Here is an 18,250-nt window from a genome sequence, read left to right on the forward strand (position 1 = left end):
AACTGGCAATGGTGCAATAGAATCATATATTGCTCAAGCAAAATATACAAATTAAATTTGGTACCAAAAAAAAAAGCTCGTCGATGTGGTTATTAGGTCAGATGAGTTTATTGCACTATAATCGTTCGGTGGAGCGTCTGAATGCAAATTAGGACAAACAAATACAGGTGCAGTCCTGCTGTCTCGTCAAGCTGCGCAAACAACGTTTCAACAAAATCGTCGAAGGAAGAAAATGGCATTCGAACGGAGATATTGACATTCGTAAAAAATAGAAAACAAAGAACGAAGACCCTTTAAATAAAGTGTATTGAACCCCAACACGAGGCTCTACGGATAAATTCTATTTTCGTTCGGAGGGGTTCACGACCCTCCTCGTTTGCGCCGAAGCTGTTCCGTTATTTCTCTCTCTCTCTCTCTCTCTCTCTCTCTCTCTCTCTCTCTCTCTCTTCCGTTGTTGCAGGCGCGTTGCGTAAGAGAAAAACGGCTTGCAATATGTAATCATCAAGAGGCAAGAGTCGAAATTACAGCTTTAACGTAATAGATAGACAAAGGGGTGGAAGTACCACGTCAGGGCTACACTACCACGGAGCAAGAGTTATTTTTCATTTTTTCTTTTTCCCAGAACAAAGGGAGGAGATCTCTTACCCGAGAGCGATTAGACTTATAGACGGCGTATAAAACGTTTATGTATATATATTTTTTCCGTTATACCGGGCGGTAACGAGTTGGTAGATAATAAGCGATTGCTTTGATGCCTTCGCTTTCATCGCATTCAGCGCGAGAAAGGAAGGTTGATGCACGGCGTAATGATGGGGGCGTTGATTTTCCTTACGTTACGTGAATCTACTTTTATGCAGATACGCGTCAGTGAAATAACCGATCAATATCGAATATGCATATCTCTGTAATATCTAAAGTTACGAGGAACAAAAAATTTTTCGAAATGTTGGCTTATTTATAACTATGGGTAAGACTTCATTATAAAAAGCTTGCGGTAATCAAAGTTTCGGAACAGTTTATCACGGTACCTGTTGAACACTTGACTGCTTATTTAACAGTGTCTTTGAACAATAGTATTGCTAATGATATACTCCATGACATAGCGATTATACCTGGTAATTTAACGCGTACTCCCCGAAACCATGAATCTGAACGCGAACGAGAGCTCGTACCGAATGGACTCTTTGAAAAGTTTTAAGCGGTCATTTCGGGCAGCAATCGGGCATTTGCTGAACGAAAGGGCACGTGTAAGGAATTATAACGTGCTATAACTCTCGTCTACGCAAGAGATATCACGCGAGCACGGCATATCTTGGCGCTTTGAAGTATTCGAGGATCGCGAGAATGAGCTTGAGTCGCGTGCAGTCGGTAGATACGAGTATAACGGCGCGCGCGCACAACACACTTGCCTTAGTGATTCTTACTGCAGGTTCTGCCTTCGAAAGCGGGTAAACTAATAATTTCATGAAAGGAAGACCCGATGCCAATATTTAGGATTCGTCTTTAGCGCCGACTAACGGGTGCAGCTGGCGAGCTTGTCCGCGGGGCCAGCGTCGCTCGTAGCGTGCAGAACAATGTAACGCCGGCGACTATAATTGCCGCGAGTAATTGCCCGTAACAAGTGGCTATATGTGCCGCTAAATACATCCCATGAAAGCACGCGGACAGAGGTGGGTGGAGGAGCTTCGGCCCGACGCGGCTCTACAGTCCGCGAGGAAGGTCCGCGCCGCAATGACTTGAGCCCGCGTACACGATGTTCGTACTCGGCGAGTGCTTCATGATGTTCAGTTACGCGGGGGCGTGGAGGCCGATCGGCTGGGACGGCGATCGCTTGAAGACGAGCCTCTACTACATTTACACGATTTCGGCCGCGACTCTCGTTTACTCCCTCACCGTGTCCGAGTTAGTGGGCGCGTTCTTGCTCACCGACAGTCTCGAAGCCTTCACGGACATTTCCTTTCTGCTCGTGTCCACGGTCAGCGTGTGCTGCAAGCTGGCCAGTATTATTTTCAGGAGGCAAAAGATCATTCAGCTGGCGGAGATGCTACTGCAAGACCATTGTTTGCCGAGGAATACTATCGAAATGAAGATTCTTCGGAGATTCGATAAGACTGCCAGGTTGAATTTTTACGCTTTTACCGAAATTTATTTAGAATAGCGTGGAGTTTTACTTTTAATTAAATAAACTTGATTCGTGATTGCTTTACGACTGCTTAAACTGAATTTTTTCGGCAGTTACTTGCTATAAAGTACGAATTTAAGTTTTTTTAAAAAATATTTTAATTATCGTAAAATATTGTTTACAAAACATTTATGAGGATGAAAAATAACTGTCCTATATAAATAATTTGTAGAATAAAAATCAAAGAAAATTATGCATAGAAACATACCAATGGAAAATGTTGCTCTTTTTGTTCTTCTACTATAACATAAAATTCGAATGCATTGTTAAAAAAGCGTGTAAAAATTATAACTAGATACTTGACCCTCTCCTGCTTTGTTCTCGCGGAGATGACCGTGAGCGTGATGTCGACGGGTCCCCTGCTAATCAGCCGCGAAAATCGCACTCTGCCATTCAAATCCTGGCTGCCGTACACGATCGTATCGCCGGTGACATTTTGGCTGTCGTACGTCCACCAGACTGCTGCGATATTCACCTGCGCAACCATCAACGTGGCACACGACTCCCTCATCTGTGGATTTATGATTCAAGCTTGCTCGCAACTTGAATTGCTCAACTGGAGGCTGCTCGAAATGCCGCAGATGGCTAGACTAGCCGGAGGGAATCAACTCTCCGAGGCGAAAATCATCGCGAAACACATTCGGCACCACACTCACATCTACAAGTGAGTAGTTCGCGACGAACATCGTGGATGTCTTCATTGCTTCGAGAAACGAAAAGAAGAAACCGACATAATTCTGATTGGTACAGGCCATAAAAGTGATGCCAACTTGCAGGTTCGCGGAAAACGTTAACGCCATATTCTCGCCGACGATAGTGATGCAATTCTGCATGAGCTCCGTGGTGCTGTCGCTGAGCGTCTACCAGATGTCGGTGAGCATAAACGACGGCGTGCAATTCGTCACGATGGTGCTCTATCTCTGCTGCATGCTCGTGCAATTCTTCATGTACTGCTGGTTCGGCAACGAAGTCACTCTGAAGGTAGGATTGCGGCCGATCAGCGACGATTATTGCTCACGCGTGCGTCTGCGTGCATCGACAGAGCCTAGATTTCGGACAGTCGGTCTACGAGATCGACTGGACGGAGCTGCGAGCGCGGACGAGCAGAGATCTCGTGATAATGATGCTTCGAGCGAAGCGGCCGATCGTCATGTCTTGCGGAGCTGTTATCACGCTGTCTGTCAAGTCTTTCGTCACGGTGAGTGATATGCTCGAGCGAGCAGCTGAAAATCAAAAGTGTAAGGGCTTCGCGCTTCTTCCTCGTCCTCAGTCGTCACGTTCATTTCAGATATTAAAAGCCTCGTACTCGGCGTTCAACGTGTTGCAGCGATCGTCGCGACAAATCAACGCACTATTACCCGAGTGACTTGAAAACGCACACTTACGGTGACTATTCTAACATGTTGTTCGGACGATACAAAGAAACATAATACTCGTGAAAGTGTATTTACACGACGACAATCGGACATTCATCAATTGAAATTTTCATTTGTACAAAAGTAAAAATAAATGTCAAGGTATATTTATGAACGGCAGCTCGATAATGTAAATTGCATTATAACGCGGCGCGTATGTCACGGTGCACTTTACCAATTCCACTCCGATCCACGATGGAACGTGAGGACATTGTTTTTTTATTTTTCGATAGATGGGCTTGTCAATTGAATTCGTAAAATGAATTAGTCATAATGAAATAACGCAAACTCGATTAGTTTTCATGCAACTATAAATTTACCATTCATTTTTCTCATAAATTCGTTTTTCTTTTTGTTTTTTGTGATACCATTTTATTTTTTTACGTTCGATATAAGTTGACAAGCCATGATGTTGCATGGAAAGACCAATGTATCGGCGTAAGACACTTTGTGCACATCGCCGACGACTGCAGAAACAATGAAAACGAGTCATCGCACGATCAACGAAGCTGAATGAAACTGATATTTGATATTGCAATCGAGCATGTTGCTCCGGTAACATTATATTTTTATTACCAGCGAACGATAAATGTGAAAATTAGGTAAGTAATTACATACAAAAGTTTTCAGAATACAACCATATACGAATATTTTTATTTGATTCTACCTAGCTTGCATAATTAGCCGATAAATCTCGAATGATAAAACTTTCGAACAAGTCAGAAAATGATTTTTGTTCAAAGTTATAATGAAACATTCCTCGACGAAATCCATTCAGATCAACTGAATCCAATTGAAACATCAGATCATTACACGCTTCTTCCCGCTAAATTTTAGAATTTTAAGATTGATGATTTTTAATTGTAGGCTATAGGCTATAGAATGATTTTGTGATGCATTTAACGGATACAGATTTTGCACCGTAATTAAATATTAGACGCGCATAGATTAGTATATTTCAAATGAAAAAGACCGATTATGGATGATAAAATGATAGAAGTAAACTGAGCAAAATAAACAAAACATTAATTTTTTTATTGTATTAATTTGTTAATAAGGATTGAAGAAAAACGAAAAAAAAACATTAAATACACCATTCAAAACAACTCGAAAAAAAAGAACTGATCAAGTCTACCCATTTATTGAAAATATCAGCTAGGAAGCAAATTTCTCACGTGCGAGCAAATGATCGTTTGAAAGTCGTACCGAAATTTCAACCGAGAATAAAGTGACAATCGGCTCAACTCTAAATGATCGTCCACATTTCCACTGGCATCAGCCACGTACACTTTCGACGGAAGTCTTGCCGATCGACACGGAGTTTGCGCGGTTTTGTTTTCGCAAAACGAGACTATAATCAGAACCTACTAAATAATGCAATTGAAATAAAGGCGCGTAGCCGCGGCAGAGGCACCGAGCGGAGGGAAGAGGAAAAAAAAGAAGCAATTCCGCAGTGGGCAGCGCGTTGATCGACGATGCAGGTGCTCCCGGAAGCCTTTGCCTTGGCGAGTTGCGTGGGACTCTGGCGATCGAGCGACAGCTCCTCCGCTTACGGCCTGTACACGTGCTTCACGGTGGCGACGATGAGCCTGTTCCTCGCGTCGCAGCTCGTGGCCATGCTCCTCTCGGCCGGCAGTTCCCTCGCGGACTTCGCCGACGCGACTTACATGCTGCTGTCGACCGTGAACGCGAGCGTTAAGGGTGCCACCGTGCTGCTGGGCAGGAGGCGCGTCAGCGGCCTCGCGGAGGCGCTGCTCTCGAGCTGCTGCCTGCCGCGGAACGACGAGGAGAGGCGCATCGCCGCGTGCTTCCGGAAAATCGCCAGGTACGGCAAGTCGTGACGTTTCGAGCCGCGAGCGTGCCTAACCAAGCGAAACCGGGGGCTCGTCAGGTACAACGTCATAATATGCATCAGCCTGGCGGAAGTAACGGTGATCGTGCTCGGAGCTTGGCCGCTGATCCTGCCGGCCGACGAAACGGCGCTGCCGCTGCGCGCCTGGCACCCGTACAACGCGAGCGACGGACTCGGCTACTGGTGCTCGTACTTGCATCAGGCCGCCGGGCTGATGCTCACGGCGGCGTTCGACGTGGCCGTCGACACCCTCGCCACGGGGCTCATGATCCAAGCCTGCGCCCAGCTCGACATCATGGTTTGCCGGCTGAGAGCGATGGCCGAGGCTTGCGCGCGATCGCGCGACCGCGAGGCGCCGTCGAGGACCGAGAGGGCCGTGATGAAGCAGAGCGTCGAGCATCACCTCGTCGTCTTCAAGTGAGCGAGCTCGCCGTAAGTTTCGCGCCAAGGCTCGTTCAGCTGCGACGTCGCGTGCATTTGCAGACTCGCCGACGACATCAACGCCACGTTCGGCCCGGTCTTCACGGTGCAATTTTGCCTGAGCTCCGTCGTGCTCTGCATATCCATATACAAACTGACAGCCGGCGGCTCGCACGGCTCGGAGATCTTCATGCCGCTCTACCTCGCCAGCATGGTCGTGGAATTATTTATCTACTGCTACTTCGGCAACGAGCTCACGCTCAAGGTACGCGTCTCGGCTTTCGCCGCGATTCCCCGGCGCGAGATCGATAATTCCGTTCTCGGCGTTCCCAGGGCTTGCAATTTTCCAGCGCGGTCGGCCAGATGAACTGGACGGCGTTGCACGCGAATACTTCTCGCGAGTTGATCATCATGATGATACGTTCGACCTCGCCGATCGTCATGTCCTACGGACCGCTGATAACTCTGTCGCTCACTTCGTTTACCAGTGTTAGTAACCATATACTCTGCAAGTACCAATATTTTAAACTATTACGCTGAAATTCCTTTTTATCTTGCCGTTCCTTCTCTAATCAGATAATCAAGATTTCTTATTCGGCTTATAACGTTCTTCAATAGTTCAGGTGAAACTTGCGTTCACGGTGAAATTTTGCAAACAACGCCAAAATCTATATTTTTCGAAAGACACTTTTAAAGGAAAATTTAATGGATGACTATGCACCCATGTGTATATCACGCTTGTATATATCATGTCACGCGAGTGCTGGTAACGACTGACCGTGTCTGTTCATTTTCAAATCAGCTCACATATCACGTTTCTTCTGTACATATACCGCAATAATAACATTTATTCGTAATATAAAAAGTAAGCTCACGATAAATTTCTTATTATGTATTTTATTTTGGAAGCGGAGTAATAGTAGATACATTCACCAAAACAATGAAATCTGCACTCACATGAGTTTGTGAAAAAAAAACTGTCATTATTACTGTCATTATTTATGTAAAGATTTGTCGTACACTTGCGCCTTAATTGGAATTGCCGTAGCAATGAGAATGAAGTTAAACAAATTAAACAAATATCATAAGCAAACACCAAGTACAAACGATGCGACTAATGAACCTGAAATTCTGTTCAAGTGGCATCCAACGTTTTCGCAAATACGCTTGAACTGTCCACTAGAGGTATCGATGTTCTCGTTGGTTCCAAAAAGGTGACCTTCTTGAGCCATTCGTTATGTTTCAACAGTAACCGCCTTACAGTCGTTTAGATAAGTTACACTGTAAAAAATTTGCAGTTGAAAATTCAATACTTTGTATTGAAACTTTTTTTCAACACAGTATTGAAAATTCAATACAAAATATTGAAAATTCAATGGAAAGTATTGAAAATTCGGTATATAAGTTACAATAATTTCAGTTTAAATATTTCAATTCGCTACTATAACATTTGTAACTCAATTACGGTCAACAATTATCATTAAATTTACTTTAAAATTAATAAAATTCTAAAGAGAATAATTTTTACAAACGACAAATTTTAGTTTGTGTTAAAAAAATTTAATACTTGGTATTGAATTTTCAATAAAGTATACAATTTTCAATACAATGTATTAAAAATTCAATATTTTCGTGTTGAATTTTCAATATTTTTTATGGAAAATTCAACATTTTTTTGTCAGTGTAGTTAAATTCCCTTGAACATGAGCATACTATCATTCCACTTTAAGATACTTGTAATTTGGGGAATCTGGTGTCCATCGTACTTGTCCATCTTCCGCAAAATTCTTTACAAACTCTATTCGCTAGTGGTCGTTGTCGTAATGTGCAGCGTCAGCAGTTTTCAGCTGGCGAGTCTATTTCTGAAAAGCAACGATTTCAAAAGTTTCAACGACGCGTTCTTCATAAACCTGTCGTTATCTTTCGGTTGCTTCAAGGCTTTGTGCTTCTTGATATGCCACGAGGAGGTTATCGATTTGCTGAAGCTGTTTGATGAAACATTCTGCAACCTTCGGGATGACTTCGAGCTGAACGTGAGACGAAAACATGACAGTTTATGCAGGTTCGTAAGAGAGAGAACGTATCCTACCCACCAGATCGGTATTCAACATTTTATCAAGTTTTGTTCTAGAAGAGCTGCCATACTTATAATAATTGTCGGGCAAATGTCAATTGCATGCTTCATACTTATTCCACAATTCAGCAGCAGAGATCTGCCTTATAAAGTACTTTTACCCTACGATATGTCAAATCAAGTCATTTACTACTTGACGTATACTCATCAAGCGTTGGCTGCGGTCTACTCAGGCGGCATAACCATTACCTGTGATCTCGTGATCACTGGGTTCATGCTACATCTGTGTGGTCAATATCAGATTCTAAAACATCGTCTTCAACTATTACCAAGTAAAGTCGTTGAAGCTGACATATCGGAGACTACCGCAATTGAGAAACGGCTACTGAAGGAAATTGTACAACATCATGTTCATCTAAATATGTAAGATCTGTTACTATATTGCTCGGCAAAAAATGATCTCAAAACAGGAAAATTAATTTCGTTTAATAAGATATAACTTTAAAAAAGAAGGAAAATTAAGAAATCAAAAAGTGTTTTTAAATTTCCTTTTTTTCCTTTTGGTAAGGTTTGTTCTACTGAAGTATTTTTTTTTTTTTTTTTTTCATAAAATATAAAATATATATCGAATTTTTGGAATAGCACATAGAAATCTATTACTATTTTTAAGAGACCTCTACGTGCGTTTTCTTAAGCTAAGAATGTTGACCATTAAATAATAGCAGGAAGTGAGAAATTTTATTCAATCAATTTTGCAGATTAGCCAAAAAGATAGCTACAACATTTAGTATGGTTACAGTTGGCCAATTTTATGTCAGTGCACTAGCAATTTGCTTGAGTGTCTATCAGTTATCAACAAGAGCAAATACCATAATTGAAATCGTTACTTATTCCACATTCATCTGTTTCATACTCGGTCAGCTATTCTTCGTTTGTTACTTTGGCAATGAAGTCGCATTGCAGGTAAATACCAAGATCAATTTATCTGGTCACGATGTCAATTTGAAATTTAATTTTTTTATTTATTTCGCAGAGTAAGAGCTTAAGTAGCGTGCTATTTGGCATTGACTGGACGCTATTGTCTTTGGGCTTTAGAAAAAATTTGACAATTATGATTCTTCGATCATCGAAACCAGTAAAAATTGCAACTGATAATTTAGTACGGCTATCATTGGAATCATTTGTTAAGGTAAATTAGACATTGACTCTCACTTGAATAATGTTGGATCTTTAAAAAAAAATTATTAAATCTCATAGGTTCTTAAAACTACATACTCGGGATTTAATGTTTTGAACTCTTTCGTATAATACCGTGGAAAGGTATTGAAAATATTTTTGTATTATTTTTGTGACTGCGAAATGAAAATAAAAGTTATATAATATTCTAAATCCTATATTAAGCACATAAGCATAACTTTTACTGTGTGAAATTTGAAAAAAACGATTTCTAAGAATTTCTGCATACCTTGAATCTCGTACATCTCATTCGCAAATATTCGCTCAAAAATATTTACTCGTAGACTATGATCGACAACCGACTAATTAACGTTTGAAGCAAACGGCACCACGATGGACTTACTGTGACGTGCGAATAAAGCAACTAACGCACAGCACATTCTATTGCTGATAAACTACATCATACGGCATCATAAAATATTACGGAGATCCGAGAAGAGCTCGTCAAAAATGCAAAATAAAAATTACATAGTAACGCCGTCAGCGGTAATCCCCCAACACAACGCCATACCAGTTATCAATCCGATACCGATGAGGTAACTCATGGCAACCGCAATACTGCCTTTGCACTTCAGCGCGCTCACGTTGTTGAGTGTTTGGTGTCCAGAGCAGTGGCCCTTTAATAAAAAGTTCATTTATCGAATTTTCTCAATAATTATGTTCACCTCGTTACTCGCCTTGAACAGCTTTCAAGTGGCCAGACTATGTATCGCCAAGTCGGAAAGCTTCAGCGAATTTAACGATGCCTTTTCATTTTATCTGGCATTGCAGGCAGCTGTAATAAAGTCCTATTCTTATTTATTCAACCGAGATAAGATGGATCAGTTGCTCGGCATGTTTGCAGAGGATTGTTGCTTGGCACGAGACGAAGTCGAGAAAAACATCCGCAAGGCGTGCGAGGACAAATTCAAGTTAGTGCTACACTTCACTCGTTTATGAAACAGACCTTCGCAGTTTTAGGGGGAGGGCGAGCAAAGAGATGTCCGAGCATAAGAGATATCCGAGGAAAATCAGTGTTTATTTTGCTTCGATCGGCATAAGTGACGTTCTAGAAAAATATTTTTATTTTTTTTCTAATATTCTGATGATACGTGTTCTGCTAAAAAGCTTCGATGTAACCAAATTCACGCTTTTAGAGCAAGTCGATTATCTTATTTATGCAAAACTAACGATACGTGGTTCGCTCGAAATTACAAGAAGTTGGTCTCATTGGCAATATCTACATAAATAATGAACTATATTTATTTAAAAAACAATACATTTGATAAATTCTAAAGTCAAGGAATATAGTTTGAAAATCCCTTTTGTTTCTTATTCTTTTAGAAAACTTGCAAAAATAATGTTCTTCTTCTTTGAAATACTGGTGATATCATTTATGATAACTCCATTGAGCTTTGACATAGAATTGCGGATTCTACCATATCCAGTTTACCTACCCTACAGCTTAAAAAATCTGTGGATTTATTGGTTGTCATATGCTCACCACGTACTCACTGGTATCTATCTTGGACACGTTGCGATCATGAGTGATCTCATAGCCACCGGTTGTATGTGGCATTTGTGCGGACAACTAGAAATATTAAAATATAGATTGCAAAAGTTACCGGACATGATCGTCACAACCAATGACGTCAGCTTCGAAAGGCAATTAATGAAAGAGTGCGTGCGACATCACGTTCATCTGTACAAGTGAGTATGAAAAAATTCTTCGCTACGAAGAATCATTGGGATTTGTTTTGATTGCAGTATCGCCGATTTTATAACCATTGCCTTCAGCGTCTACGTCGTATTTCAATTCTATTGTGATGCTTTGGCTGTTTGCATGAGTGTTTATCAATTGACCATGATAACTAGTGGCATAATTGAAAAACTTGCTTTTCTCTCTTACTTGGGGATGATTCTAGGCCGGTTATTTCTTGTAACTTATTTTGGAAACGAAGTATATTTGAAGGTAAATATTGATCCTTTTCGATTATCAGATATCGAAGCACACAATTTGGGGTATTCGATTTTCAGAGTGAAAGTTTGACCGATGCGATATTCGAAATCGACTGGACACCACTTTCTACCGAGGTAAAGAAGAGCCTGTTAATGATGATTCAAAGATCATCGAAGCCCATTGTAGTCTCGAGCAGATTTTTTGTACAACTCACGCTGGAAACCTTTATTAAGGTTCGTTTAGATGTCTTTATATTATCGATACGTACTATAATTGAATACAACTGCTTTTAGGTTGTCAAGGTTTCGTACTCGGGATACAATTTGCTCACGTCCTCCGTACATCATGAATAAATTTTATATATGTTAGTAAATTATATTTTTTTCACTCGGGTTATGCAGACATACGGATGAAATGGCAAATGAAATGGAATAATATTTTTATAGTTAATGGTACACTTAGTCGTTCAATATAACTATCAGTAAATTTAAGAGATGTCGACGAGTATTTTTGGCACTTAATGTTTTTTAAATAAACCTAAATTTTTATACATATTCTCTTGTTAGAATCGTTTCACTTTTTCGGTTTACATTCGGTATAAACGAATCGAATAAGTTTATGCCAGATTGACTTATCCATGTCGAATTCAGAAACGTATGATATATTGCAATAACGCAGAACATTTTTGTCATGGAAACTGGATTCTGTCTTCAAGGAAGCAATTACAACCAGGAATTTCGTGCGCCTTTCGCTCGAGTCATTTGATTGATATTGAATCGAAAAAATGCTATGAATTTTATAGGTTTTAAAAACTCGAGATTCAACAATATGTTTTCATCGGCATAGTAACGTTTGTTATTTAGTGAAAAATTGGGCGATGATAAACAACAATTTAATTATATACAGAGATAGTTATTGTTATTTTTGTTATTATTACTTCCAGAACTACGTTTACATGGGACTCTGCAAAGGTATATTAGATAGCTATAAGCATTAGTTTTAGATGTTTATAGTCATTAATATGTTACCTCCCATATCGCTTTTGGAATGATGAGAGTTTTTACACGTATCATGATTGGACCTATAGTTTAAGGTGGAATTCGAACCATGAGTAGCACAAATATGAAAATTTCTCATTTCTGAAAATTTTCATACGCCAAAAATTCAAACTCACGACTTCTTGCACAAAAGCTTCTTATCTACTGAATCACAATAACTAAAGAATATTTTTGTGTAGTCTTTTCATGGAGGAATGTAAATGAAAATTTTGTGATATTTCATATTTTATGTTAAACATGTCAGTTTGAGCTGTTTCTTTTTAAACTTTGAAGTATGTTCAGTTTAAAAATAATATTTTCATAAATAACATGTTACATTTAACAAAAGGTCTAAAGCTCTATCGACACGATTTTGCAGCGCTGGTAGTTGATTAAACAACAATCAATTTTTCTACAATATATTTTCCATTAATGTCATTTTTTGTCAATTAATGAGTTTCAAATACAATGTCTTTCAATTATTTACTTTTTTTCGCAGGTAGTTAAATTTAATGCAGCAATTTTAAAGTTGAAGTTATGTATGTACGTAAACTAGGATTGGTATCGATAAATTGTTTTATAGGGAATTATGAAAAACTATAATAAATCAAAGAAAGCTTGTGAAAAATTCGACAATAAGTTCATAATTACTAAACATTAATTACATAATTACGTGACAAGCATCAGTCCAACACTAAAGAGATAATTGGGTTTTCAGCTTTCAGCATATTCACATGTTTTAGTGCTTTTAATGTCTAGAAAATTAGTCCTCTATTAAACGGTCATTATACCAAATTTATTCGCTTGAGATCCTCCAATTGGCTAAATTATTTTTTGAAAAGTAGAAAAGTTCAGGCAACGTAATAATTTTTTAATAATATGACACTGCATGTGGCTATTGTAAAAGCTGATATTTATTCCGAGGTAAGGTAGTTTAGTTAATTGCTATGTTCGAAGATTGAAAATTGTTGTTTAGAATGAGATAATTTCGAAAAAAAAACATTAGACGTATAAAAAACAAATTTATTATATATTGATGTTATCTGCGTATTGTACATAGTGAACCGGCTTTTATAGTGATTGCGTATGAGCTAGCAAGCAAAACGGTTAAGGGTAATTCATTAATACTTATAGAGAAAGAGGACAACATTCTCACATCTACCCTTCAACGGTTGACTAAAGGAAAGATAAATGGTATCTAAAAATATAATTGGAATGCGACTAATTTTCATTCAAATTTGTGTAACCGTCTCGAGAAAAAATAAAAAAAGCTAAGCGTAAAGTTGACTTAAAGTTATTTTTATTTGTATAAAATTACATTACATTTAATTTGTTAACGTAACAAGTCAGAAATAAGGTTAGATTTCTAATTCTTTTTAATTTGATCTTTAATAGACGTATACATACCTTAACTTTTGTAAGTGCAGTCGCCAAAAAATGTAAGTTCTTGTATGACAATGAAACAATTAATGATGACTGAAATCTGTTTTGCTATCTTTCGATCATTTTATTAATAATGACACAAATTATCAAAACTATTATTTCCATTAAGCTCCTTGTTTTTCAATTGGCGACTCCGTACAGTGATGCTTCTTCGTTATTCATTGTTTTTATTATATATTCTTATTGCTATAGAAATTGAAGACATGTAACATCCCTTTTTCAGATTACATTTACAGGTGAAAGGGCCAGTAACATTTACAGCAACTACTCACAGTGACTCACAATCTTGAAAAAGCTGATGCACAGTGCGGCTATATGATGGATACACTGTGGGTTATTGTGAAAAATTATAATGAGATAAGCAAAAGCAGTGAAAAATTCAACTTAAATTGCATAGTTACACCGCAAGCGTCGATCCCCCATCGCAACGCAACGCCAGTCGTTGTTCCGGCACCGACCAAGTAACTCATGGCAACAACAATACTGCCTTTCCACTTCAATTTGCTCACGTGGTTTAGTGTTCGATGTCTAATACAATGGCCTACTAGCATAAAGCTCATCTATAGAATCTACTCGTTAATTATGTTCACTTCGTTAATCTCCTTGAACATCTTCCAAGTGGCTAAATTATTTTTCGTCAAATTAGAAAATTTCAGCGACTTCAACAGTTTATTCACATTTAATTTGGCACTACAGGCGGGTATGATAAAGGCTATGACTTTCTTGTTCAACGAAGAAAAAGTAGATCGGTTAATTAACATGTTCGAAGAAGATTGTTGTTTGGCACAAGATTTATTCGAGAAGAATATCCGCAAAGTATACGAAGATAAATGCATGTTAGTGTAATTTTATTCAATAAATCGCCTTTTGTAGTTATAAAATATATGATAGAGCATAGTAGGATACTTGAGACTCTTTTTCAATACCTATAGTATACTAATACGAGCAAACTGTATATTGATATTTAAAAAAATCTCATAGTAAAAATTTAAGAGTTAAATTTGCTTTCCAATGGCAGTTCATTTGTATACGATTACATTTTAATTTATATGTTCATATGATAGCGTAAAATAAGTTTATTTTAAAATTTCTTTGTGTAAAGAATAAACTGCACACAATCATGGATAAGTGGTTTGTCATATTACAGATATAACCAACAATTTTTTATCGGTTATTTATTATTCGATTAAATAGTTCATGGAATACCGAGACAAGTTTTTGTTCATTTTTGGTACGCTATAGATATTGACGAGAGGGTTTTCGAAGAAATTCGAATTCGGTCGTTAATATTTCCTAATGACTCGATCAAAAGTGACAAAATTATATTCAAAAATTCCGAAATGAACAGAAGAAACTGATGAATCGTTTTTAATTTTTTTTTACTAGAAAGCTTGCAAAAATAGTATTCTTCTGTTTTGAGATTCTGATGGTGTCATTTGTGACAACTCCATTAGCATTTGACATAGAATTGCGGGTTCTACCTTATCCAGTTCATCTGCCTTATAGCCTCTCGAATTTAGTGATTTATTGGTTGACATATGCTGACCATGTAATCAATTGTATTTATCTCGGGCACGTTTCCCTTCTTGGTGACCTCATATCTACAAGTTTCATGTGGCATTTGTGTGGACAATTAGAGATATTGAAACATAGACTGCAAAAGTTAAATGGAAAAGTTTCCCAATTCAATACAGTCAGCTTTGAGAAACAGATAATGAAAGAATGTATACAGCATCACGTTCATTTGTATGAGTGAGTAAGTCCAGGGTCTTCACTAATCAGTAGTTCAATTGGCTTTCATTTTTTAATGTAGCATCGCCGACGCGATATACGCTGCCTTCAGCATCTGCATCGTGTTTCAGTTCTACTGCGACGCTTTGGCCGTTTGCATGAGTGTATACCAATTGACTACAATGACTGCTGGTGTAATGGAAAAACTTGCTTTCCTTAGCTACGTTGGTATGATGCTTGGGCGATTGTACCTTGTGTGTTACTTTGGAAATGAAGTGGTTGTATAGGTAAAAACGATTCCCTTCAGCAATAATAGCAACGCATGCGATGCTTGGCACTTATCTTTCAGAGTGAAGATCTGGCCGATGCAATATTCCAGATCGACTGGACGCCACTTTCCACGGAGGTAAAGAAAAGTCTGCTGATGATGATTATTAGAACATCGAAACCCATCATAGTTTCAAGCAGATTTTTCGTACGCCTCATGCTGGAAACTTTCATAAAGGTTCGGCTAGGTATTATCATTACTTGGTTGTTGACCGACGCTAATTAAATTTGACTACTTTCAGGTTGTCAAGGTTTCATACTCCGGTTACAGCCTGCTTAAATCCTCAGTATGATAATTAATTTTGATCATTGGGCAAATTAAACATTTTTTCAAACATAAGAATAACATAGCAGATGATATGAGAGAGGTGACATTTCTTATTAAAGCTGTCGCATATAAACATTCGTATTAACTGCCAATAAAATTATTTATGCAGCTGACGAGTATCTTCAATGCGTATGAATGTCTTGTAACACAGTATGTCCATTTCAGAAATGAGATAAATATTATTCGAAGAAATTCCACTGTCGAATACAGATAAATCGACCTTACGGAGCTATCCAACAACAAATGTAAAGATAAAATGCCTATAAGGGATTTGGCGTGTATCATCAGTAAATCATCTACTTGGTTTGAATACGATAAAACATTGTTAAGTGTGTTTTCTTCAGTGAATGCACTTGATAAACAACACGTCCAGTAGAATTTTCCGAGTACTATCTAAACCTCTTTATATTTTACTATTTACATTTCTTGATGATAATCGATTGCAAGTATACGAATATATTTTTTTTAACTGAAGAAAGTATGCACACGCACCGATACTCACTTCTACTAACTTATATATTTATACATATATATAGGCCCCTCCCACGTACATATAAATGTGACTAAAAGTAATCAGAATATGTATTATTATTTAATTGTCCATTTAATTTTTAAGTTATTTAAGTATACCTTCATTGCTGAATGTATTATTGACAGAAATTTTTGAGCTCTTGCATGCTATTTTATAGCTACGAGGGTCGTTTGAAAAGTCCGTGCAAAAATAAAAACTGCTTGATTTTTTTTAATAAATCTTTTTTATTTTTCAACATAGTCTCCTTTTAGGCTTATACACTTCATCCAACACTGCTCTAGTTTGTTAATCCCTTCCAAATAATAGGATTTGTCCAAGTCTGTAAAATAGGCATTCGTTTCTGCAATCACCTCCTCTTTTGAATAAAATCATTTCCACGCCAGCCATTTTTTCATATTAGGGAACAAATAGTAGTCCGACCGAGCCAAGTCTGGAGAATAGGAGGGATGTGAAACGAGTTGGAACCCCATCTCTATCAGTTTTGCGGCCATAACTGCTGAGGCGTGAGCTGGCGCATTGTCGTGGTGGAAGAGGACTTTTTTGTGGGCCAATCGTGGACGTTTCTCTAGCAACTCGGTTTTCAAACGATCCAATAACGATGAATAATATTCGCCTGTAATGGTTTTACCCTTCTCCAGATAGTCGATGAAGATTGTTCCTAGCGAATCCCAAAAGATAGTCGCCATAACCTTCCCGGCCGAAGGAATTGTCTTCGCTTTTTTCGGAGCAGATTCCCCCTTGGTAACCCATTGTTTAGACTGTTCTTTGGTCTCAGGAGTGTAGTGATGTATCCATGTTTCATCTACAGTGATGAAACGACGCCTAAAGTCTTGCGGATTTTGCTGAAACAGCGGCAAACCATTCTTGCAACACTTCACACGATCTCGTTTTTGGTCAATCGTGAGCAATCGCGGCACCCATCTAGCGGATAGCTTTTTCATGTCCAAATGTTGGTGCAAAATATTATGTACCCGTTCGCTCGAGATGCCTACAGTTCTAGCATTATCACGCACATTCACTCTTCTGTCAGCCATCACCATATCATGGATTTTATCAATGATTTCTGAAGTGGTAACCTTAACAGGGCGTCCAGAACGTTCAGCGTCTTTTGTGCTCATATGGCCACTCCGAAAATTTTGAAACCACTTATAAACCATTATAATCGAAGGTGCACAATCACCATAATGTTTATTAAGGCTTCTGTTTAATCTCCTGAGGCGTTTTGTCTTTGAAAAAGTAATGTTTAATCAATACACGAAATTCTTTTTCGTCCATTTTTTTACAACCGCTCGATTTCTTTGATTGAAACGAATATAAAACGTAAAGTAATTGGTCGATCTGGCTGAAACTTGGTGTGTGCTCTTCCAAGATATGCCACTAACTGAAAATAACCTTGATACGCACTAGTAGCGCCGTCTCTCTGACTTTGCACGGACTTTTCAAACGACCCTCGTATTGTAGCTGATAAAGGAATATAGGTACTACTAATCTGTGTAATATTTAAACAAAGACACAAAATAAATCAAAATCGTGATATCTTCTCATCATATTCTTTTTCCACCTCTCATCAACATTATTGCACTTATTCAAGGAAACTGGTATCTACTTTCAATTGATAATTTATGTTTCCACGAAACACAATGCAGTTGAAGTTAAATTATCAAATAAATTGACAATAACTGTTACAATGGAGACAGCTTGACTGTCGTCAAAAGACTGACGCACAATGTGATG

The 18,250-nt window shown here is 38.4% G+C and overlaps 2 protein-coding genes across 2 annotated transcripts; both read left to right on the forward strand.

Annotated features, from left to right (window-relative positions):
• Positions 1–1,753: 1,753 nt before the first annotated feature.
• Positions 1,754–11,624, forward strand: LOC131670873 (uncharacterized). Its single transcript, XM_058946850.1, has 14 exons — positions 1,754–2,118; positions 2,478–2,846; positions 2,959–3,163; positions 3,225–3,380; positions 3,471–3,544; positions 5,069–5,422; positions 5,489–5,866; positions 5,933–6,134; positions 8,977–9,132; positions 9,951–10,090; positions 10,503–10,868; positions 10,926–11,130; positions 11,196–11,351; positions 11,412–11,624. Exons 1-14 carry the CDS (start codon positions 1,754–1,756, stop codon positions 11,469–11,471), a joined length of 3,186 nt encoding a protein of 1,061 aa, XP_058802833.1. The 3' UTR covers positions 11,472–11,624.
• A 2,442-nt stretch (positions 11,625–14,066) lies between these two features.
• On the forward strand, positions 14,067–15,949 carry LOC131670874 (putative odorant receptor 92a). Its single transcript, XM_058946851.1, has 5 exons — positions 14,067–14,434; positions 14,985–15,350; positions 15,412–15,610; positions 15,679–15,834; positions 15,899–15,949. Exons 1-5 carry the CDS (start codon positions 14,067–14,069, stop codon positions 15,947–15,949), a joined length of 1,140 nt encoding a protein of 379 aa, XP_058802834.1.
• The last annotated feature ends 2,301 nt before the right edge of the window (positions 15,950–18,250 follow it).

Source organism: Phymastichus coffea, unplaced genomic scaffold (genome assembly GCF_024137745.1).
Source record: "Phymastichus coffea isolate CEN01 unplaced genomic scaffold, Cenicafe_Pcof_1.1 PCOF00117, whole genome shotgun sequence".
In the NCBI taxonomy this organism is placed as follows: Eukaryota; Metazoa; Arthropoda; class Insecta; order Hymenoptera; family Eulophidae; genus Phymastichus; species Phymastichus coffea.

Excerpts from the sequence above, each read along its gene's own strand:
- LOC131670873 (XM_058946850.1), top strand. The coding sequence starts at position 1,754 with ATGTTCGTACTCGGCGAGTGCTTCATGATGTTCAGTTACGCGGGGGCG. Across the intron at positions 2,847-2,958 it reads CACCACACTCACATCTACAA|GTTCGCGGAAAACGTTAACG; the intron begins GTGAGTAGTTCG and ends GCCAACTTGCAG. Across the intron at positions 10,869-10,925 it reads CATCACGTTCATCTGTACAA|TATCGCCGATTTTATAACCA; the intron begins GTGAGTATGAAA and ends TTTTGATTGCAG.
- LOC131670874 (XM_058946851.1), top strand. The coding sequence starts at position 14,067 with ATGGCAACAACAATACTGCCTTTCCACTTCAATTTGCTCACGTGGTTT. Across the intron at positions 15,611-15,678 it reads ACTTTGGAAATGAAGTGGTT|AGTGAAGATCTGGCCGATGC; the intron begins GTATAGGTAAAA and ends CTTATCTTTCAG. Across the intron at positions 15,835-15,898 it reads TGCTGGAAACTTTCATAAAG|GTTGTCAAGGTTTCATACTC; the intron begins GTTCGGCTAGGT and ends GACTACTTTCAG.